Source organism: Bos indicus, chromosome 18, assembly GCF_029378745.1.
Source record: "Bos indicus isolate NIAB-ARS_2022 breed Sahiwal x Tharparkar chromosome 18, NIAB-ARS_B.indTharparkar_mat_pri_1.0, whole genome shotgun sequence".
In the NCBI taxonomy this organism is placed as follows: Eukaryota; Metazoa; Chordata; class Mammalia; order Artiodactyla; family Bovidae; genus Bos; species Bos indicus.
The window spans coordinates 37,485,121-37,508,053 of NC_091777.1; the positions used below are offsets into that span (position 1 = coordinate 37,485,121).

Consider the following 22,933-nt stretch of genomic DNA (forward strand, 5'->3'; position numbering starts at 1 on the left):
GTCTCCTGCATCTCCTGCTTGGCAGGCGGATTCTTTACCACTGAGCCACCAGGGAAGCCCATTGTACTTCACAGATAATTAAAAAAAAATTTTTTTAAAGCAAATTGAGGGTTTGTGGCAATGCTGCCTCAAGCAAATCTGTGGCACCATTTTTCCAACAGCATATGCTCACTTCGTTTCTCTGTCATATTTTGATAATTCTTGCAATATTTCAAACCCTCTACCAGCAAAAGAGTTGATGGTTAGCATTTTAGCAATAAAGTGTACATTATATTTTAAGACATAATACTATTGTACACTTCATAGAATATAGTATAATGTGCTGCTGCTGCTGCTAAGTCGCTTCAGTTGTGTCCAACTCTGTGCGACCCCACAGATGGCAGCCCACCAGGCTCCCCCGTCCCTGGGATTCTCCAGGCAAGAACACTGGAGTGGGGTGCCATTTCCTTCTCCAATGCATGAAAGTGAAAAGTCAAAGTGAAGTCACTCAGTAAGTGTCTGACGCTTCGTGACCCCATGGACTACAGCCTACCAGGCTCCTCCCTCCATGGGATTTTCCAGGCAAGAGTACTGGAGTGGGTTGCATTGCCTTCTCCATAGTATAGTGTAAATGTAACTTATATGCCCTTGGCAAGCAATTGTGTGACTTGCTTTATCATGATATTTGCTTTATTGTGGTAATCTGGAATCACACCTGCAATAACTGATGTATGTCTGTACATACACACACACACAGTTTTTTTGAGAGCAGAGAGGATAAGCATGGACGAGTAAAGTTTCAATGCTAGGATATCTGGCTTTCATATTTTGTCTCCAATCCAAACTTGAGATAGCACAAAACTCTTAAACAGATGAATGACTCTGGTAAATCACAGGCTCTCGGATAGCTCTGTGCACAGACTCAGTCCTGGTGGGAACCCTTGTAACTAGATTTGCAGCTGCACAAATGGTCAAATCCAAATAGTATTGACTGGACAGTCTTTTCCACTGGCATGCCCCAAGGCTCTGGTTTTATTCTTTTCCTGGTTGACAATTTCATCATAATTTTTTAATAGGCAGTACATACATGTTGTCAACACTTTATACAAAAGTAAAAAAGCTTAAACAGTGTAAAGAAAGTCTCTTTCCTGTTCTCGTCCTCCAGCCTCCCCTTCCCTCCCTAGAGCAGTCCCTGTTCTGTTTCTTATAATTCTTTCCAATTTGAATATACAAGCATGTCCATATATATTATTTGAACGTATACACATAAATGTTAGCACAATATACCTGCTGTTCTTCACTTTCCCACTTAAATCATCTTAGAATTTTTTCCGAAAAACTTGAAACTGACTTGAAAATCTTTGCCCCTTCTATCTCCTGTTAACCCCAAAGAAGGAAACAGTTTTAGTTCCAATAAGAACAGTAATCACAGCAGATTGAAATGCTTTTTGTTGTTCAGTTGCTGAGTTGTGTCCGACTCTTTGTGACCCCATGGATGGCCGCACACCAGGCTTCCTTGTCTATCGCCATCTCCCAGAGCTTGCTCAAACTCATGTCCATTGAGTCAGTGATACCATCAAACCATCTCGTGCTCTGTTAGCCCCTTCTCCTGCCTTCAATCTTTCCCAGCATGAATGAAATACTTGAAACATATTTAAATCCAAGAATTCATAATGATTTTTAAACAATAAAATTTCACTTTTTTGGGAGGATGTGAGAGTATCAGCTCATTCTTCTGAAAACTGGTAAATGAAAGACCAACTTTTTCCTTCTTTTTCTTCACAAACTGAACCTTGAGGTAGCCAAATAGTTTAAAAAAACACATTTATTGGTTTATTTTTGGCTGTGCTGGGTCTTCACTGCTCTAGTTGCAGAGAGCAGGGGCTCCTCTCTAGTTGTGGTGCTTGGGCTTCTCGTTGCAGTGGCTTCTCTTGTTGCAAAGTGTGGACTCTAGCATGGGCAGGCTTCAGTAGTTGCAGTGTGCAGGTTTGTTGCCCTGTGGCATCACCAGGGATCGAATTGGTGTCCACTGCACAGCAAGGTAAGGCAATGGCACCCCACTCCAGTACTCTTGCCTGGAAAGTCCCATGGATGGAGGAGCCTGGTGGACTGCAGTCCATGGGGTTGTGAAGAGTCAGACACAACTGAGCGACTTCCCTTTCACTTTTCACTTTCATGCATTGGAGAAGGAAATGGCAACCCACTCCAGTGTTCTTGCCTGGAGAATCCCAGGGATGGTGGAGCCTGGTGGACTGCCGTCTATGAGGTCGCACAGAGTCGGACACGACTGAAGCAACTTAGCAGCAGCAGCAGCACAGCAAGGTGGATTCTTTTTTTTTTTTTTTTTTTTTAGCAAGGTGGATTCTTAACCACCAGGGAAGTCCACCAAATAGTTGATAGGTGAAATTCCTCTTTAGAGGAATGATAGATTATTACTGCTTTGCAGTCCCTCACCAATTAGTGGATTCAGGCAATAATCATCAATGGCTGCTACCATTGCAGGAGAGACACCAGACATTCTGTGTCTCCTGATGGGAGTACTTCATATGTATGGGGTAATTTGTATTTCCTTCACTGTGAAGTGCCTCTGTGCATTTTTTTTTTCCTTGTTGATTTGTAGAAGCTTTTTTCATATCAAAGAAATTAGCCACTAGTCTGTAATATGAGTTGATAATGATCTTTCCAAGTTCATTGTTTTCTCTTTTAATTTTGCTTTTGCCTTTTTTTTTTTTTTGCCATTTCAATTAAAAAATGAATATAGTTGAATTCATCAATCTTTTATGACTTTTAGATTTTGGGGGGTCATTTTGTTAATTAATTAATTTATTTTTGGCCATGTCTTATGGCTTGTGGGATCCAAGTTCCCTGACCAGTGGAAGCACAGAGTATGACTTTTATTGATAGATTTTGTATGCTACCTTAAACACTCTTTTCTGCTTTGAGATTATAAAAGTATTCTCCTCTATGTTCTTTTAGTTCCTTCATGGTTTCCTCTTTATGTCAAAATCTCTGGTCTATCTGGAGTTGATTTTGATGCAAGGAGTGAAATAGGGATGTAACTCAGTTTTTGTCTAGTACACTACCCACTTGCCATAGTACAGTTTACTGAACAGTCTGTCTTTTCTGTAGGAATTTAAAATGTCACCTTTGTCATATACTGAATTACTTAATTCGAGTGTGTATTTAATTCTGTTTCTGAACTTTCTTGTTTATTTAATCGACACCTGTCTATTCATGTATCAGTGCACATTGTTTTAGCTGTTGAAACTTTATAGTATGTGTTAGCTAATACTTTGGAGAACACCCCTGCCCCTACTTCCTCATACACGCAAGACTCTTCATGTCTAGAATGTTTACGGCTATTCTTCTGTGTTTAGTTTTCCATATAAATTATTGAATAAATGTATTTGGTTCTCAAAAACGTCATGGTTTTTTAAATTGAAATTGAGTAAAATTTATATATTTTGTGTAAAGAGACTTGCCATCTGTTGTGTTTTACTAACTCAACCAAGATGCTGGGAATATAAATAAAAATTCTTGCATTTATTTTGGGGAAACATCAGTTGCACAAAATAAAGTTGTTTATTAACTAATTTACTCTGCATGTCAGACAATATTTAATATATTGGAGAGAAAGCAGATTATTTAAATTAATCACAGGTGGTTCCTAGGCTCTTTGCTGTTTGTTAAGATCAAGCTTGGCATCATGTCATGTGAAGAAATTATAGTTTCAGCTGACAACCAATCTTACATTAGCCGACAGGATCATGTGGTTGCTTCTGAGTTATTATAATCCTGGGTCACATCAGAGGATGTGCAGAGAGGGAGAAGTAGTCTGTAGCAAGTGAGTGGTTCAGGCTCTGAAGGCAGACAGCAGGGGTGCGAATTAGGTGCCCTATGACCTTGGAAGTTTATTTAACCTCTTTGAGCTTCAGTTTCCTCAACTGTAAAATGGGGTTGTGTATAAGGCTTAAATGAGATCATCTAAAAGGCTTTGCACTTTGTCTGGTATATACTGGTGTTCTTTAAACATTGCTGTTATCATTTATATTGGAAATCTAACTCTGCTGGTCTGATATTATCTCATTTATTATGGTAAGTTTGTGATATCATTATTTAGAAATAAAGGCAATAGAAGATAACTAGAAAAGGGCAGCCAGGCCGTTAGAATAGGGCGTGACCTAGAGACATTAAAGAAATGGCAGGCCTTTCACTGGAACAGAGAAAGTGAATGAGAAACAGGGTGGCCAGATATTTATTCTGTATTGCTTGAGAGCATGGGAATTAAAACCATCTAGTGGAATTCAGTTTAGCATAAGGAAAGTCTTTCTGGTAGCTACTTCTGTTCAACAGTGGAATGGCTCTTTGGATGAGAGGGGAGTTTGCGGGAGAATGGATACATGTATATGTATGGCTGAGTCCTTTTGCTGTTCTATCAGCTACCTGAAACTATCACAGCATTGTTAATCAGCTATACCCCAATACAAATAAAAAGTTAAAGAAACAATGGAATGGCTCTATAGTGAGTTGTTTCTTAGAAGAAATGTTCAATTAGGATCTGGATGGCCACTGCTGCTGCTGCTACTAAGTCGCTTCAGTTGTGTCCAACTCTGTGCGACCCCATAGACGTCTGGCAGCCCACCAGGCTCCCCCATCCCTGGGATTCTCCAGGCAAGAACACTGGAGCGGGTTGCCATTTCCTTCTCCAGTGCATGAAAGTGAAAAGTGAAAGTGAAGTCGCTTAGTCGTGTCCGACTCTCAGCGACCCCATGGACTGCAGCCTACCAGGCTCCTCCATCCATGGGATTTTCCAGGCAAGAGTACTGGAGTGGGGTGCCATTGCCTTCTCCGGGATGGCCACTAGGAAACACCAAAAAGAGATTCTGAATTACCAAGATGAGGCTAAACCAAGGGGGTTTTCCTTTGGAATTCTAGTGTAAATGTACATATATGTTAGTCGCTCAGTCGTGTCCAACTCAATGCGACCTCATGGACTGTAACCCGCCAGGCTCCTCTTGTCCATGGGATTCTCCTGGCAAGAAGACTGGAGTGGATAGCCATTCCCTCCTCCAGAGGATCTTCCTAACCCAGGGATTGAACCCAGGTCTCCTGCATCATCAGGTGGATTCTTTACTGTCTGAGCCCCCAGGGAAGCCCAAATCACGTATGTGGAAAATTCTTTGTATATTTATGGCTTATCCATTTTCAAAGAATTTTAAATGTTTCAGACCATGTTTGGTTCCTTTCTGAGTGAGAGGATATTGCAGTGCCTTGGGGTCCTTGTGAACATGAGTAATCATCAAAGACCTGGAGAAATGAGGAGACTCAGGAATCAGCTCATTTCACTTCTATCTTTGTCTGTTGTTCCCTTGGATGCCATCTTTTCTGTGTAGGCTGTTAATCTTTGCTCCTCACTTTGAGTATGTATCTTTAAAAGAACAAGCACGGTACTCAAAGTTTACTACCTCTTAGTGTGAATGGAGCTTTTTGAAAGAAGGTGATATTTATTTGTACCTAGCAGACAAGTGATAAGTTTAAAGAAAACCCTATAAACTTGACTTTGGCCTTGACTATGCTCCATGTATCACTAACACACTTCCCTGGTGCCTTACTTTCCCTGCTGCTTTTATTGCAATAAATGTAACCATAGTATGTTAGGAAATTTTAATAAAGTTATATGAAGGAGGTAATATTTAATAATCTATTTATTTCAGATCCATCTTCCATTTTTTTTTTTTTTTTTCTTGCAGGCTCTTACTGACTTACTGTCTTTTCTAGTATTATGTTCTGTAAAATCTTTTGCTGTCACTGGGTAACGTGTGTGGTACCCTTGTAGGTTCTGTGTTATACCACTAAGTGAGAAACCTGGTAAATGTGAACACGATGCTGAGCTGATCTCTAAAATACCATTTATGTATTTTCAGTGAATGACGAACCCACTGCAACCACTGATCCCGAAGAACCCTCTGTTGTTGGTGTGGCGTCCCCGCCTGTTGCAGTGTCCAGTGTGACCCCGAACCCCACCACTGCGGCTATCCCTGCCACGGCCACGCCAGCCGAAGGGGAGGAGCCCAGCACTTCGGGCACTCAGCAGTTCCCTGCAGCCGCCCAGGCCCCTGATGCTCTGCCTGCTGGGTGAGTAGCCTTCTGTCCCACCACAGCACCCCCCGACCCCCTAGAAAAAAACCAACTGGGGCTCCTTCACCAGGGCAGAAACAAGGTGGTTATTCATTACCTGGTGGCTAGAGTCCCTGGGGAGGCTGCCATGCATAGGAGCGAAGAAGGTGTGGAAGGACTGCTCGTTCTACATAAATCTTGAAAAAGACCTAAATCATCTGGGGCTGAATCAATGCTACCTTATACGGTGACTTGAAATGAACAGCTCGACTCAAAGAGTGTGGCTTTTATGGAACAAGGAGCTCATTTTGCCCTCCAGAATCACTGGGTTTGCCCAGCTCCTGCCTAGAAAACAGCTTTTCTCCCTTGCATTTTATCTCAATGGCCCATGGAGGACTTTAGGCCCTGAGTATTACTGTATGTTTTTCCATGGCTTGGGCTGATGTTAACGTGGACTCATAGTTTTCTTGCCCCACCTTTTGGTTCAGAATGAGATCCGATGCAAAAGGCCTTGGGTGATAGGAAGATGGCCCCAGTAGGCCAAAAGTGAGAGGAAATGAAGCGCAGGGACCTGGGAAACAAATAGATCTGGATTTGAATCCTAATTTGACCCTTTATGACCTTGCCCAGGTGACTTACCATCTAGGTAGGGTAGAGGTGATAATCATGCATAACTACCTCCCCAGGAATTTGTTGTTGTTCAGTCACTCAGTCATGTCTGACTCTTTGTGACCCTGTGAACTGCAGCATGCCAGGCTTCCCTGTCCTTCACCATATCCTGGAGTTTTCTCAAACTCACGTCCATTGAGTCAGTGATGCTATCCAACCATCTCATCCTCTGCTGCCCGCTTCTGCTCCTGCCCTCAATTTTTCCCATCATCAGGGTCTTTTCCAATAAGTCAGCTCTTTGCATCAGATGGCCATGGTGTTGGAGCTTCAGCTTCAGCATCAGTCCTTCTAATGAATAGTCAGGATTGATTTCTTTAAGGGGCTCCAGTAAGACAGTGTATGTGAAGCCCTCACCCAATGGTGAGTGTTACACCTGGTGAATGATATTTCTGAAGTGGTTATGAAAGAATCATAGAAGAAGGGAATGGTTCTGAACTGGGAAACAGTCTTATCTCAGGGCTCCCAATCACTTGTCAGGGCCAATTCCATGCTGTCCCACCGCCCATCCTGGTTATCAGCTTGGAACCAGGGAAGCCCTTGTGATAAAAGGGAAGGATGGTATACTGATGTATAATACACCATACTGTTCTTCAGCCACTTTAGAAAACCCCATTGTCCAAACAAATAAAAAATCCTAAATCTGAAGGCATTTGGGATTTTTACCACTTACATCTCACATCCCTAGCATCTGGCACACAACTTACATTTCTTAACAAAACACAATGAACACATGAAAAATATCACAAATGGTTTTTAATCCCTCAGACCCATAGAGAATCAGGGGGTACTGAGAGGTGGCTCCAAAGTCTTCTGTGAAAATTATCATTTTGTGAAAAGATTTATAACTACTTGCTTGTGTGCAACTCCTTCCTACAGAGGTTTTTTTTTTTTTCCTCTTGTGTATGTGGTAAGGAATACTCGAAAGACTTTTGTTTGGTTTATAATTTGAAATCTGTATATAATTTGGGAGGAACAGAGTGGGATCATTTTGGCAGAGGGAGAGAAGATGGCCGCCCGGTGCCTCAGGAGCCTGTTTGCTTTCCGCTGAGCAAAGCCTGGAAGGAGGGCTTCCCTCCCGTGTGTCAGTCACAGGCAATTAGGGCTACTGGCTCAAGGCGTCTTTATGTAGGGCGTGTGTGAGGGTTACTGTTCTCCTGGATTGGGCCCTTCCTGTTTCCAGGCAGCTGGAAAACTCCAGGCCCTGAAAACACTCTTTATTCTGAGTCTGGCGGTCAGAGCAGCTCAGAGAAGCTGGTTTTCCTACTTGGCCTCCCACCCCAACCAGAGGCTGAGCTGCTTCTCTTGGGTAGAGTTTGAACAGCATCTTCTCCCTGGAGCGTTTAGAATGCGATGGTAGGTCTGAGGAGGCTGCTTCCCACTTGAACATGAGTGGTGGTCCGGAGAAGGTCATTGAGACCCAGTCTTGGCCACCCAGAGGGGCTTCCAGGTGCCCACTGGGAGTTCTGGTACTTTGTGGGCTGTCTCGGGGCCTGGCGATTGCCACTGGCAGTGCTGAGTGCATGGCGGTGAAGCTGGCAGGCTTTCAGTTCTCTGCTCTGTGATGGCAAGCCAGAAAGGGCACACTTTCCACCCCGAGCCTCCCAAATCACAGCCCTGCCGTCTCCACCCTAGCAGCTTACTTACAAGTTTAGGAGATCCAGACAAGGTGGATCATCCCTCCCTTCTTGGTATCTTACATTCAGGAGTCAGGGGAACCACTTTTAATCTTTTAAATAAAATTCTGAACATAATGTTTCACCACCTAGAATGCCTCACTGGTTTCCTCTTGTCTTTAGGAGTCAGTTCTCAAATCCCTAATACGACCTGAAAAAGCTCTGCAGGACAAGGCCTCATCTACCCTTCAAACCTTCCATGGAAGACACGCTTTGCTTTGCTCTCTAAGCTCTACCCATAATGACTTATTTTAGTTTGACAAGTATAGCACCCTTTCTCTGGGTTGGGGACTGTCATGCTGGTTACAACTCTGAAACCTTCCTCACCATTTTGTCCATTAATTTCTATCCATCTTCAAGTCTCAGATTAATCAGCACTTGCTCTGGGAATCCTTCCTCCATCCCCAGTAGACAAGGTCAGACTGCTCTGTGTATTGCAATTCTTCTCACACGCATAATTGCGTGTTCTACGTCCCTCTACCCAGCTGGGCTGTAAATGCCAAGATGGCAAGGAGCCTGGCACAAAGTCAGCTCCCAAGACATACTTGTAGTGCATTAATGAACCAGTTTTTTGAGGATTCCCCATGTGGCTTAGTGGTAAAGAATCGGCCTGCCAATGCAGGAGACGCAGAAGACATGGGTTCCATCCCTGGGTTGGGGAGATCCCCTGGAGGAGTCAGTGGCAACCCACTTCAGTATTCTTGCCTGGAAAATCCCATGGACAGAGGAGCCTGGTGGGCTTCAGTTGGTGGGGTTGCAAAAGAGTTGGATATGCCTGAACGACTGAGCAACAGCAATGAATCAGTTTAAATGCCATATATATATATATTTTTTTTTTTTTTTTCCTCCACCTGGATGAATGTTTTCTGCTTCTTTGATGCCTCAAATAAAGAGGACCTATGACAGGAATTACATTTTCTTCCTAAGAGCAAGACCTTAATGGGTCCCTCACTAGGCTGTCTGGCTTTGGGTTCACGTATGACTCTCACAGGGTCGGGCTGCTCCTTCCTGCTCACTAGGGGTCTTCATGCCTGGGGAACACTGCAGAGCACGTTCCCCCCTTTGTGTGGCCTTTGTGAGCCACGCTAGACTGCTTTTTTTGAGACATCCAGCCGACTCTGTCTCTTTCCAGCCGTACCTTCTCAACTTCTTCATCTCCTTCACAGAGCAGTCAGGCACAGTTCACTTGGGGGTGCCAAGGGCTTATTTTTCCAGTTGCCACATGGCCTTTCTGAAACTTGCAGCAGATGCAACTGGTCATAAAGATGTCACATCCGCCTGTGTTTTAGTGACTGAAGGCCACCGAAACCTGGGCTGCCTCAATCCAAACAGAACACCCTTTATCCCTTTCCTGTCTCCCGGTCTCTAAACCCTCCTCCTGCCTTCTGTACCTTTTAATTTAATTAGCGAGAAAGGAGCCAATTGGAAGGGCGTGGCGCTTTCAGGCTGCTAACGCCTGTCAAGGGAAGGGGTGCCAGCCAGGCTCGAGAGACGTGTTGAGATAGTGGCCTGGGCGAAGGGCAGTGGGGAGGGAGGCCTGCTTTGATCAGCTGGCCCTGCATCTGGTTTTTATCAGCAGGGAGCCCACTTTGGGGACCAAATGCTCATTAACAGACCGTGTGTACATGGCTTAGATAAACTCCAAGTGCGTCTCGGGCCCCGCCGCTCGCCCAGGCCCTTGCGCACAGAGGCACATTATTCCAGCCTGGCAGCCCGCGCCGCGCTGTGGTTCCTTACATAAGGGAGGCCGTTGTATTTGGACTCTGCCGGCTTACCTCAGCGCTGCCATTTCACACCATCCCTCTCCTCCCGCAGTCATTGGCTGCCCTGGCTGTTTCCTGCCTCAGAGGAGAATTAGTTGAGGAGGGTGTACTTTGGGTCTGTTGGATTTGCCATCTCCCCCTACGCCCAGGTCCAATTCTGCAGACCTAGAGGTCCTTTCTCCAGGTGGTCCTTGACACACTATCAAGGGTGACAACCTGGTAAGAGTTCTTTGATGTTTTCTTCCTGGAGACACTTTAAGAGACATTGGAATTTGCAGCTTCTCTGCTAAGTTATAAACCAGCTGCTCCCATTGAATTTCATTCCAAACTCAATTTTGTCGCTAGCCAAAGATCCTTACCCAAGGAGTTTTAAAACAGTGCTTTTCAAACTGTCTGTGAAAAACTAGTCCTTTTTTTTCCCTCACTGTTTTTGTTTGTTTTGATTTTTTTTCAGTCTCTTATGAACTCTTACTTCGGTCCTCTATTTAATGAAACAGATCTACAGATCATGTATTTGGATGTTGTGGCAATGTCAAATTGGTACAAAAGTTTCTAAAAGCCTACAAACTTCTGAACTTTTCTGGTCACTGAACAGTAACAGTGTGAGCCATGGACCATAGTTTGAGTAGCAAAGGATTAAAGGATTATACTGGAGAGTCTGTGCCTTTGTGCTAAGTAGTATGGTTTAGTTCTTGACTCTGCAAGGATTATTACATGCTTAGGTAATGCCAGATAGTACATGTTACTGGCTTCCTCCTCCTCATCTCAGAATGAAATCCTTGTTTCCAAAGATCCTACTGTGTCAGGGCTGGCCCATGAGAAGTTCTCCCCCTGCTCTATGTATGTTTTCGTGTGTAACTAGGAATTTTCATTTTACTACTCTTTCTTGAGAGCTCCTCAGGAGCTGGTGTTACTGTGTCCTCCATTTCTGTGTTCCCAGCGCCGAGCATAGTACTTGGCTTCTAGAGAGATGGAGTGAGAAGTGGTTGTTGAAAGACTAGATAAGTATTTTCATTCTCAATAGCTGTTACAACTTTTTATAGTTTTTTTTTTTTTTTTTGAAAAATTGGGAAAATAGAAGAAACAGAACAACACTAACAGACACCCACCTAGATATAACTATTGGCACGTTTCACGCACCTTGTATCTCTTTTCGCCTGATCATTAGCAATAGTTAACACATGTTAAAAGCTTCCAGCATTCTGGGAATGCTAGGTTTCATAGGTGGGTTATTTCAGTCTTCATGGCACTCTGTAGTAGCTGCTACGCTACTTTTACCCTTGTTTTGCAAATGAGGAAACCTTAAGTGGTTTGCCCAAGACCACATGTACAGACATGTACATGTAAACATTAAACACAAATCTACCAAAATTTAATAATCTTAGGGCATGTGCTTTTAAATTTTATTGTTTTAATTGTAAAATATTTTAAGCATGCAAATAAGAATAGAAAGTAATATAAGAAATACCTGTGGGCTCCCCAACTCAGTCTTATCAAACTTTAGCATTATGCTGCATTTAGTATAAACCTCCTCCTCCTTACCTTGATTTTTAACCTCTTTATGAAGGAGACATTATAAAAAAATAAAGTTGAAAGTCCCTGTGAATGCCTCCTCGATCCCATTCCCTATATACAGAGATACATGGAACTGGGGACATTCATTTCAACTGCTCTATGGTATTCTGTTGTATGAATAGGTAAAATTTTATTTGTTATAATTAAAATTTATATTTACCATGTATGTGATAGATATATAAATATAAAATAACATTTTATGTTTGTGTTTGTTTATATTGTAATTACCTCTCTGCCTTTATTAACAGTGCTACAATGAAGTGTTTTCTGTGCATGCCTTTTTGTGTGCATGTTTGTTTCTTTAGGGCAAGCACTCAAACTGGAATTTCTTCTTTGTAGGAGGATGAAGGTTTTTGCTTCTAGTAGATGCTGTCAAATTGCTTTTTGAGTCAGTTCACCAATTCACACTCCCATGAGCATATATAAGCATTCTTGCTAAAGCAAAATTGTCAGATAGTTTTCACTTTGGCCAGTCTGAGGGATGTGAATGGGATGTCTCGTGCTGGTTTACTTTGAATTTTCTTCATTATCCTTGAGATTAAACCGCTTTTTATATTTTTTAAAAATTTGGCTTTTGAGTTTCTTTTCTTGTGAATTATCTGTTCATGTATTCCTGTCAATTTTTCTATTTGGCTATCTGTTGTTATAATCTGCAGGATTTCTTAATATGTGCTGGGTACCAGTTGCCTCTCAGTTATGTGCATTGCAAATATTTTCTGTGGCTTGTCTTTAAACATTTTTGTGTTGCTTTTTATTGTACAGGAGTTCAGATTTTAAGTAGTCAAGTGTGTTCATCTTTTTCACGTGCCTTTTGTGTCTTGTCTGAAATACTTCCTTACTCTGATTATGCAAAAATTTTGCATGCATACATGACTCCCCCTGACCCCCATGTTTTGTAGATTCTGATATGTATAGTATTTCACATTTAATTTCTTTAAAATCAAGGTGTGATTTACAAGCATTAGAATGTTATAGTTTAATTGGCAGAGTTTTTTGGGTTTTTTTTCTTCCTTGGTGATATGTTAAAAATCTTATAATTGGTGGCATTTTAGATTTAATGAACAATAGTGTATTTTTATTGGAGAAGGAAATGGCAACCCACTCCAGTGTTCTTGCCTGGAGAATCCCAGGGATGGAAGAGCCTGGTAGGCCGCTGTCTCTGGGGTCGCACAGAGTCGGACACGACTGAAGTGATTTAGCAGCAGCAGCAGCCATGTACTTTTATAATTTTTAAACAATATTTTGTTTATCTTATGCATGTTATTTTTTCCACTCAGCATATTGTAAATAATATTTTAAATGACTGAATATTCATTATAGAATTAACATAATTTACTAATTTTCCATTTTAAAGCATTTAGGTTTTTTCCAGTTTTTCTGTAACATGTTACAACATACTGTGACAGATACACTTACAGCTAAATCTTTGACACATAATTATTTCCTTAGGCTATATCTTCAAAGTAGAATTGCTGAATTAAAGGATGTTCATGTAGTAGAAGTTTTTAACCAAGTTGCAAAATTGCCCTTGGGAGCATATATATCCATTTTTGCTCCTATCAACTATGTCTTTTAAACACTTAAATTTTTTTTTAATTTAAATTTTTTTGGCCATGCTATGCAGCCTGTAAGATCCTAGTTCCTTAGCCAGGAATTGAAGCGGCTCCCCCTGCACTGGAAGCATGGAGTCCTAATGAATGGACCACGAGGAAGTCCCCCACCAACTTTTTTTTTTTTACTGGAGAATAATTGTTTTGCATTGTTGTGGTGGTCTCTGCTTCCATAAAGTCGAATCAGTCATAATGATATATATCTCTCCTCTCTCTTGAGTCCCCTTACCCCCCACCCCCTCTGTTCTACCCTTCTAGGTCATCACAGCACTAGGCTGGGCTTCCTGTGTTATACAGCAGCTTCCCGATAGTTATCTGGTTTACACAATAGTGGATATATATCAGTGCTACTTTCTCAATGTGTCCTACACTCTCCAACAATTTTTTAAAGATGATTTTATTTATTTATTTTTGTCTGTACTGGATCTTCACTGCTGTTTGAGCTTTTCTCTAGCTGTGGTGAGTGGGGGCTACTTTCTAGTTGCAGTACGTGGGCTTCTCATTGCAGTGGCTTCTCCTGATGCGGAACACAGGCTCTCGGGCATGGAGGCTTCGGTGGTTGCAGCATGTAGGCTCAGTAGTTGTGACACCCGGGCTGTGGAGCACAGGCTCAATAGTTGTGACCCATGGGCTTAGTTGCTCCATGGCAAGTGGAATCTTCCCGGATCGGGGATTGAACCCTTGTCTCCTGTGTTGGCAGGTGGATTCTTTACCACTGAACGACCATGGAAGCCCTCTTCAACTATTTTTTAAGAGTGACTATTTTCCTACATTATCAAACTTATCTACAATTTTTAAAATCTGAAAATTTGATTTAAAAAAAAGTTTTTATTTTTTTAGTAGACACCATCTCTAGGACTTGTCTGTAGAAGATGCATCTCTGTGAAAGCATATCTTTTAATGTTGCCATCTTCCATTGAAGGGCTTTGTGGACTTTTCCAAGGCAAAAAAAAAAAAAAAAAAAGGGATGGTTGAAAAAGGAGGAGAAAAACAGACCTTAATTCAGAGTCCTCAGTAGCTACTACTGTGCCCCACTATGCTTAGAGGGCATAAAGTGCTGGTTGTTGATAGTTTTAAAAAGGGGGTTAGTGTGCTTGGATTTAAAGGAAAGCTCAGTGTTTCAAGAAGGATTCTGGGGGGAAAGTCGGAGTTTAACATACTTCTTACCCAGTTTATAGAGGACCTCCTGAAGCAATGAAAACAGTGGCGAGGAGATGTGTTCCATTGCACACAGATTTTTGACTCATAATACAGTCTGACAGTGTCCCTACAGAGGAAATAAATCTTATGGTTCACCCAGGAAGTGGCCAGAGCTTGGGGAATAAATGGGATTTGGTTCAGAGTTTAAATTTATTATAGGATCATAACGTAAGAAAATATGAATTTCTCGTAATGTTTGCCTGAGGGAAGTTGAATCTCTACATAGGCAACTTTAAGAATACCTGAATACTTTCAGTATATTTTTCTGAAGTTTAGTTTGTGTCTAAGTAAACCAGCAAGGCATCTTTTGTTTACTGGTACCTAAGTATTCTGGTAGGACTTTGTTTGCTGATGAAGAGAGTGTATTTTGAATGAGAGTCAGCTTCACTAATGCCCAGTGCTTGTGTTAATAAAATTTATTAACAAATTATAAATAATACAAGTTTATAATGCTCTTAGTAAGAATTTGTGATTCATCTCTGATCTTAAACCAAAATACTTGGACTGTCTCATTTAAATTCCTTCTCAATTTAATTTGACTCTTGGTGAAACTGTGATTCTGTCCAAACTTACGGGAATCTGACCAAGATGTGTGTTAATCAGGATGGTTGAATATACACTGTAACGGCAAGTAACTGAGAACTGATTACCTGAAGACCTTTTAGGAAACTTTCCACAAGAAAATGTGGTTCAGGTAACCAGACAATTTCCTTTCAGATAACATAGAAATGATTGCATGCCATCCTAATAATGAAATTGAGATATTCTGCCTTTACCTTTTCAATAAGGATGGTGGTTTGGGGCAGAACTGGGGCATGGAAGAGATACAACTTGTTATTAATACCAAACACAAGGTCGTGTGTTTGATGCTCAGTGAGGCCAGACAATACCTAAATGCTGTGGTTTGGAGGGCAGAGAAAGGTTTATTGCAGAACCATACAAGAAGATGGGTGGCTTGTGCCCCCTAAAATCCCAAACTCCCCAAAGGGTTTCAGCAAAGCACTTCCAAAGGCAAGATGAGGAAAGGACGTGGTTAGTTGTTGCAGACTTCTTGGTGTTGAATCCTTTGTTCTTGCAGCTGTCCATGTAGGTCAGGTCACGATGTTCCTATAAACCTCCAACAAGACAAATATTATTCTCTGTTCTGGAACTTTTTATATGAATGGACTCTTAAAGGTTGGAACCTTGAGAATGGGCTATCCTGTATATTTCAGACTATATGTAACATTCTTTTACAATAGGTGCAGAGCCAACATGACTAAGCACACAAAGTTTAAAGCAAGAGAAACAGATCTAATATGGAATCAGATGTGCTCTTCCCTATTACAAACTGAATAAAGGACAGTTAAAATCCATAGGAGCAAAGGGAATTTAGGTTTTTTAAAAAAGTACAGAGATTAATTGAAACTGAAGACTGTGTTTTAAATCCTTTCAAATAGAAAGACCCTGTGTAGTCCATGGTCCAACTGAATGTTACGCATTGAAGGCCAAGGAGCAATGTGTTGGGAAGGGACCGGAATCGAGCTTGGGCTTTTGAACACTGTTTCTGAGAGCATCAAAGAAAGCTATTCAGTGGGAGAGGATGTGACCCACGTGACCAGGATGCAGTATCGAGACCCATGGGTAGTTTCATTGAAAAGCCTTTTAATCTCAGCATGAAGAAGATGCTTATAAGGTTCAGAAACCTAACCCCTGCCAGGGATGCACTGATGAAAGGTCGCTGCCAGTATCACTTTCTTGGCATGGGGAGACCAAACCAAGACAGTCAGAAGGCTTAATCTATGTGGGTCAGCAGCTACAGAGGGGAGAGGAGAATCGGGAGGCTCATTTGATTGACGATAGAATCGACCGACTCTGCCACAGGAATGGAGGGGAGGGATTTGTATGAATTCTGAGGAGCCGTGCAGGTAGGGAGGAGTTGAGAGTTCTCTAGGAAGAGCAGCTAGGCCAGGTCACAGATCAGGGAGGACCCACATGGACATTTAATCCGAGCAGGAGTCCAATTTTAAAAGGAAGAATGTAGATATCAAAAAAAAAAAAAAAAAAAAGAAAAAGAAAGGTAATGGAAGAAAGGTCTTATTCCTCTTGGTAAGTATTTTTCTAGCTAAGCCAATTGAGAGGGTTCATAGAAGGACACTGAGATTCACCGGGCAATAATAGTGCCTGAAAGAGAGCCTTTCATTTCTAAGGATCAACTGGGATCAAAGACAGGATAGACAGGTCTTGTCTAGGCTTGGGAGGAGCAGCCATAACTCTTGAATATAAGCAAAGAGGACTTCACGCCGATTTCCTTCCTGACAGTGCAGGAAGACCACTGTGTCAATTAAAGGCATTTACTTCATGGAATTTTAAGAACTGTCCCTTCTTCAAATGAAAATAGTAGTCAGTATAATAAAACCAAAGTTCTCTCCTTGCCTCACATGAAATAGAAAAGAAGCCAGAAGTTGAGACCACTTACGAGATGAAAGTTATAACAAAAGAATTGTTGAAATAAAGAAAAATGTGTTTTAGCACCTTTTCTCTCCAACTACAACACCACGTATTTTGTCTTTATTCAAGGGACAGCCCCACCCGCCTATTATGGTCAGTTTTCCAAACAGTGACTGCAAAATGAGCAAAGTTGTTTTATTGGGGCTTTTGTGCCACGAAATTGCCAAGGACAGGAAGGATAGAGCTAATTTCTTAGGAAATGCTGAGGAATTCTCGGCTCCTTAAATCTTTATTAGGAGCAAATGTTACGAAAGAGTGGTTTGCTACCCTTGCCTTGAGGAGCTTCCATATTTCAGGACTTATCCTTAAGCCAAATATCTTTCTCAAGACTTTCTTTATTTCCAAATTCAGATGAACAAAGAGAGTATCAAATTTGCTGCTTGATTACCAAGCAGACAGGAAGAATTTGGAGAGGTGGTGTGAAATCATTCTATGTTAGCCTCCTTTGTGGCTGAAAAGTCCCTACTTGATCCCCAGAGATGGGACACTAGCCTCTTGAAACTTGCAATATCTGTTACTCTTTTATCTTTAATTCAAAAGGGCATCGAGAGGGAGAAGAGCTTTAACTTGGCCCTGTGTGTCTTTTCACCTGATCACTTTTGCCAGAAGATTCTCCCCGCTGCTGCTGCTTCTTTTTTTTTTTTTAATTTGGCTATGCTGGGTCTTAGTTGCAGCACTCAGGGTCTATATTTACGGCATGGGGGATCTTTTAGTTCTGGCCTTTTAATAAAATACCAACTAAAGTGCATAGATCTTCCTTTTGCCAGAGCAGGGAGGAGCCAGGGCACTTGGGCCAGGTTACCAGTAACCGCTTCAGCCAGAAGCTGGAGTGGGAACATAATATAGTGTTAGTCACTCAGTCATGTCCAACTCTTTGCGACCCCATGGACTGTAGCTCACCAGGCTCTTCTGTCCATGGGTTTCTCCAGGCAAGAATACTGGAGTGGGTTGCCATTCCCTTCTCCAGGGCATCTTCCTGACCTGGGGATCAAACCTGGGTCTCCTGCTTTACAGGCAGATTCTTTACCATCTGAGCTACAGGGAAGCCCCAGGGAGCGGGAATACCCAGGAGAACAAGTGTCCTTGAGGGCATTTTAATCGTGTTTGTAGTACTCTGGTCCTCAAACCAGTAGTGGATCCCTTTTGAGAGGAGGGAATGTGGAACAAGCAGACCTCAGTGCTCCCGGGGGAAGCCTCCTAATGGTGCAAAGTGTGTAGCCTCTTCCTATAGATAATATCTGAACAAGGGTTTCTGATTAAAAATGGAGCCTAGAAATGAATGAGGTGGATTTACTGTAATGTCTCCCCAGTCATGATCCTGCAGGGCTCCCTACCTAGACTCCTGTGCTAGAGAGAGCTGTTCATGTTGGGGTGGGTGGTGGAAAGGCACCTGGCACCTTGTCTGCTGGGTTGTGGGTTTCTTATAAGTTCCACTTGCCCTTCCTTTCTTCCTTTCAGGGGTCCATGGTAAAACTCATAGGCTAGAGAGTCTGAGCTGAGTTTTATTTAGCCCCTCTGAGCCTCGGTTTCTTTGATGATGATGGCATGTCCCACCTTAAAGGATGGAGGCAGGACTGAATGAGGTAAAACAGGAGCCTGCAACTCATTGTGGATGCTCTGTGGGTGATGATTACCCCTTCCCATTTTTGCCTTGGAAACCTTGCATGTATTTCTATCTGAATTAGCCTCTGAGAGGCTCATCAGTGGTGTCCATTGATCAGATATGAGAAACGGTATCAAATAAAGATCATATCTATTTGAGTAGATACACCAGGCTTAGTGATAGAACTTAGGACATTTATTTCAGTATACAGTCAACTCTCTGCTATAACATATGTGTTCCTAGAAATCACCGCTGCCAAATCATGCAACAAAAACCACAGGGTTTATGGGAAGAAATGGGTTAAGGACACAACAGACAAAAATTTGTCAGTGACACACACACAAACAAGAAGGTAATAACACAGTGGCAGAGTTTTACACATGTTAAATGGTTGAGATGATAATACACAATAAAGACGCAGGGTTCCACGACAAGACCTGCAGTTTGCTTGTGGAAGCAGATGCCTGAGGATTAGAGCTTGTTGAGTGTTGTCTTAAAGTGGTACAAGAAGGGTTTTCTGAACTCAGACAGGAGTTGTAACACCAGATGTGGGTGAGTATGATATGTAACACGCTCCAAAGTGAGGTAGCATGTAGATGTGTGTGTTTTTTTGTGTTCCTACAATACTGGGTTCAGCCCAGGGAAGTCTTCTGTGTTCATAGTATGGTTAGAAGACAAATACATGCACAGCAAACGCAAAATTCACATCATGCTCACGTTCCCTTAAGTATCAAATCACACTGGCATAGACCTATGTCTTTAAAATACGCATTTCAGCAGAACTGACTGTACTAGCTTCCTGGTAAAATCCACCTTCCTCTTGAAAGTGCCCAAAAGTAGAAGTAGATAAAATCAGTGTAAAACATAAAGACTAAGGGACCATTCGCATCCTTTATAAAATGGTAATCATTTTATAAACAAAGGTAAATCTTTGCATTCCTTATATGTCGGTTACTGTATTCTGGGTCAGTGGAGTTACTGTCAGACTGTGTTGAATGTGGGAATAACAGGAGTATGGGGATGGGTGGTCCTTTTCTCTGTTTTGTAGTGATTTTGCCTTTGGACCCACTGTTTGGATCATCTGCTACCTTGTCTTTCTGCCATTGGCACAGATGAGCCACCCTCAGCACCCACACACAGAGACAGGGGTGGAAAAGCCAATAAATAGCAGTTTGCTGTGTTTCTTGGTTCATCCAGATCTCTTTTAAAGACCCTCTGTAAATGAGTCCTGTATTTTAAAAAGAAATGTGATCTTGAATATATACGATGCTAGGAGAACAAGGGGAATTGTATAATTTGTGACGTTAAGAGGTAATAGGTTGCAAGGGCTGGAGAGTCCATGGGTGAACTTTAGGTGTGGGGGTCTGTGAATCCCAGAAACTGCACACATTTTTGTTGGTAAGTGCATGGAGAGAAAGAGTCTTCAGCTTTCATTACCTCCCTAAAAGGACTTTTGGTCCTCAAATGGCCAGTAAACAGTGATTTGGAAAAATCCGTGGGAATGTAGATTCATAGGGGTTATGTAGGGGAATTTAGCACTATCTGTGGGATATCTAATAACCTTGAGTCGGTAAAGGGGAGTTCTCGTAGTTTTCTCAAGAAGCAGGCATGGGTCCCATTATCAGGGATGGCGTGGAGCTGGTCTGACCAGTGGGTTGGTTTTGCATGTTGTCTTTGATGTTTTCTGTCAAATTAGCCACATCAGTAGTGAAGAACCCCATTGAACCAGGACTTATGCCTTTCACCAGCATGTCTCATGCCTCCCTTGACTTTATTTTGCAGATGGGAGCAGCGAGAGCTCCCCAACGGGCGTGTCTATTATGTTGACCATAACACCAAGACCACCACCTGGGAGCGGCCTCTTCCTCCAGGGTAAGACTTGGACCAATGAGCCCTGAGGCTCTAGAACTGGCACCAAGAGTCCCCCATCGGCTTCTCCACCACTCTGCCACAATCATCTCTCTATTTCCCCCACTCTCCTCCTTTCTCTGTCTCTTTTCCCCTCCTCCCATAGTCCTCCTCTTCTGTGGTCTCTGCTCTCTCATTCCACTTTCCCTTCTCCCTCCATTTGTTGCCTTGGCCATGGGAGTTCTTTTCTTTCTTATTTATTTATTTAACTGCACTGGGTCTTTGTTGTGACATGCAGGATCTTCGACCTTTCTGGTGCATGTGGGATCTTTTAGGTGTATCACGTGGGATCTAGTTCTGTGCCCAGGGATCGAACTCAGGCCCCCTGCACTGGGAGTATGGAGTCTTAGCTACTGGACCACCAACGTAATCCCCTGGCCCTGGGCTTTCTTAAGTGATATTCAGACCCCCATGGCTGTTGGGTTCTGGAGGAAGGAGGGCTTGGGAGGCCTCTGAAGCCATTGGTCTCTCAGTGGCTTCAGGCATTTCACCTGCAGAAATAACCTATAGGGTGCAGTTTTCAGTTTCAGCAGATGTAGCGAAGTATAGGGACATTTATTCTGGGTCCCTCGACTGCTTTTCCTACCCACTTTAATTCTGTTCTCATTTCTTAGGACATACCAGGATATTTAGAGCATCTATGGGGGGACTAGAGTGCACAAGGAAGCCAAGATAGAGAGGGTGTTGATGAGTTTCGCAGCACCCTGCGTCCCGCCAGCCCCCGGAGACAGTGTGCTGTGGCGTTCGGCTGGGCTTTGTGAGAACGCAGCTAAGTTCTCCAAAACCCGAGGATAAGTGAGGCTTCCAAGTAAGGGAAGACTGTCCAAGTTCAAGGAGAAGGGGTTTGGTTCCTTGCCTGCCAGGGACAGAAAGTTCTTTCCACATGTGTCTCCCAGTCCTGAGAGCTTTTGAAAGGGAATGTATTCTGCTCTCAGGAAAGAATCACCAGTAGAATAGCTATGAAGGCCTCCTATGCAGAACATGAACACTGACTTCCTCTTCTGAAGCTAGTGAAGGGAGAGGCTGTCAGAGTGGACAGGGAGAGCCCTGTGCTCTGTTTGTTCACCTGTCAGGCGTGTGCTGGGCAAATACCACCCCATTTCCCAGTCCTACAGGTTTCCATGTGTGGACTGCTTTTACTTTCAGTTTCCCTAGTAGAATGCTTGTGTTTTCCTTTCCTTCCTTGTCCTTGTGGAAGTCACACTCGTAATCCACCATCCTTAGTTCTCACGGCTCCCCCTTCTCTTTTCTTAAACGAAGGAAACCTCGTTTATTTTATTTTTTCTAATATTTATCTGGTTGTGTCAGGTCTTAGGTGTGTCACGCGGGATCTTTCGTTGCGGCACACAGACTCTCTACTTGTAGTGCACGGGCTCAGTTGTTCCACGGCATGTGGGATCTTAGTTCCCCAATCAGGGATCAAGCCTGCATCCCTTGCATTGCAAGCCTGCTTCTTAACCACTGGACCACCAGGGAAGTCCCTGTTTTCTCCTTTGATTTAAAGTCCAAGGAACTTACCAAAGTTAAACGTTGACTTCTTAGAAAAAAGATTAAACATTTTATTATGGAAATTCTAGAAATATTCATATTGAAGTTTTCAAATGTGCACAAAGAATCCCCACACCCTCAACACCTAGCTGCAATAATTATCATCTCAAGGCCATCCTTGTTTCATTTGTACCAGGAGTTGGCAAACTGTGGACCTGTTGGCAAAATCCACCTGCCACCTGTTTTCATAAATGAAGTTTTATTGGAACATAGCCCCTCTCATTTGTTTACTTACGGTCCATGGCTGCTCTCATGCTCATTGGGAGAATTGAATAATTGTGACACAGACTGTATAGCCAGCAAAGACTAAAATATTTACTTTGCAACCGTTCGTAGAAGACATATGCTAACTCCTGCTCTGTCATCCTCGTTTGCCCCTCCCCCACCCCATCTTAGATTATTTTGAAGCAAATCCCAGATATCATATTATTTCATCCAAATTTCAGTATACATGTCTAAAAAATGTTCTCTTTTAAAAGTAAAACCACTGTATTTTTAAGTGTTTACCTACTACCATCAAATACCCAGTCAGTAGTCAGATTTCTCCAATTGTCTCACAAATTAATCATCAACTTTTAACAGGATGTGTTGCACGCTTGTACTTTGTGTGTTTACAGCACATAAAACTCTTTAAGTGTGCTGGTTTCTTGCCTCTTAACCTCTCTGGTTTATAAGTTACGGAAGCCTTGACCTGGTGAACATATGATGATATCTAAATGAAGATATTTAATAGTGTCTTCTAAGAATGGCTGAGGATTTACTCTTGTTTAAGTGTTGAGGTGGGATACTAGAGCCAGC

At 42.4% G+C, this 22,933-nt stretch overlaps 1 protein-coding gene across 5 annotated transcripts in view; it reads left to right on the plus strand.

The window, feature by feature from the left end:
- The window catches only part of WWP2 (WW domain containing E3 ubiquitin protein ligase 2), a 146,472-nt gene that overhangs the window by 94,872 nt on the left and 28,667 nt on the right, over window positions 1–22,933 (plus strand). For all 5 annotated transcript variants that reach the window (XM_070770836.1, XM_070770832.1, XM_070770833.1 and 2 more), the window contains exons 8-9: window positions 5,904–6,114; window positions 20,462–20,551. In XM_070770836.1, coding sequence (XP_070626937.1) covers window positions 5,904–6,114; window positions 20,462–20,551 — 301 coding nt within the window. The remainder of the gene's footprint in view (window positions 1–5,903; window positions 6,115–20,461; window positions 20,552–22,933) is intronic.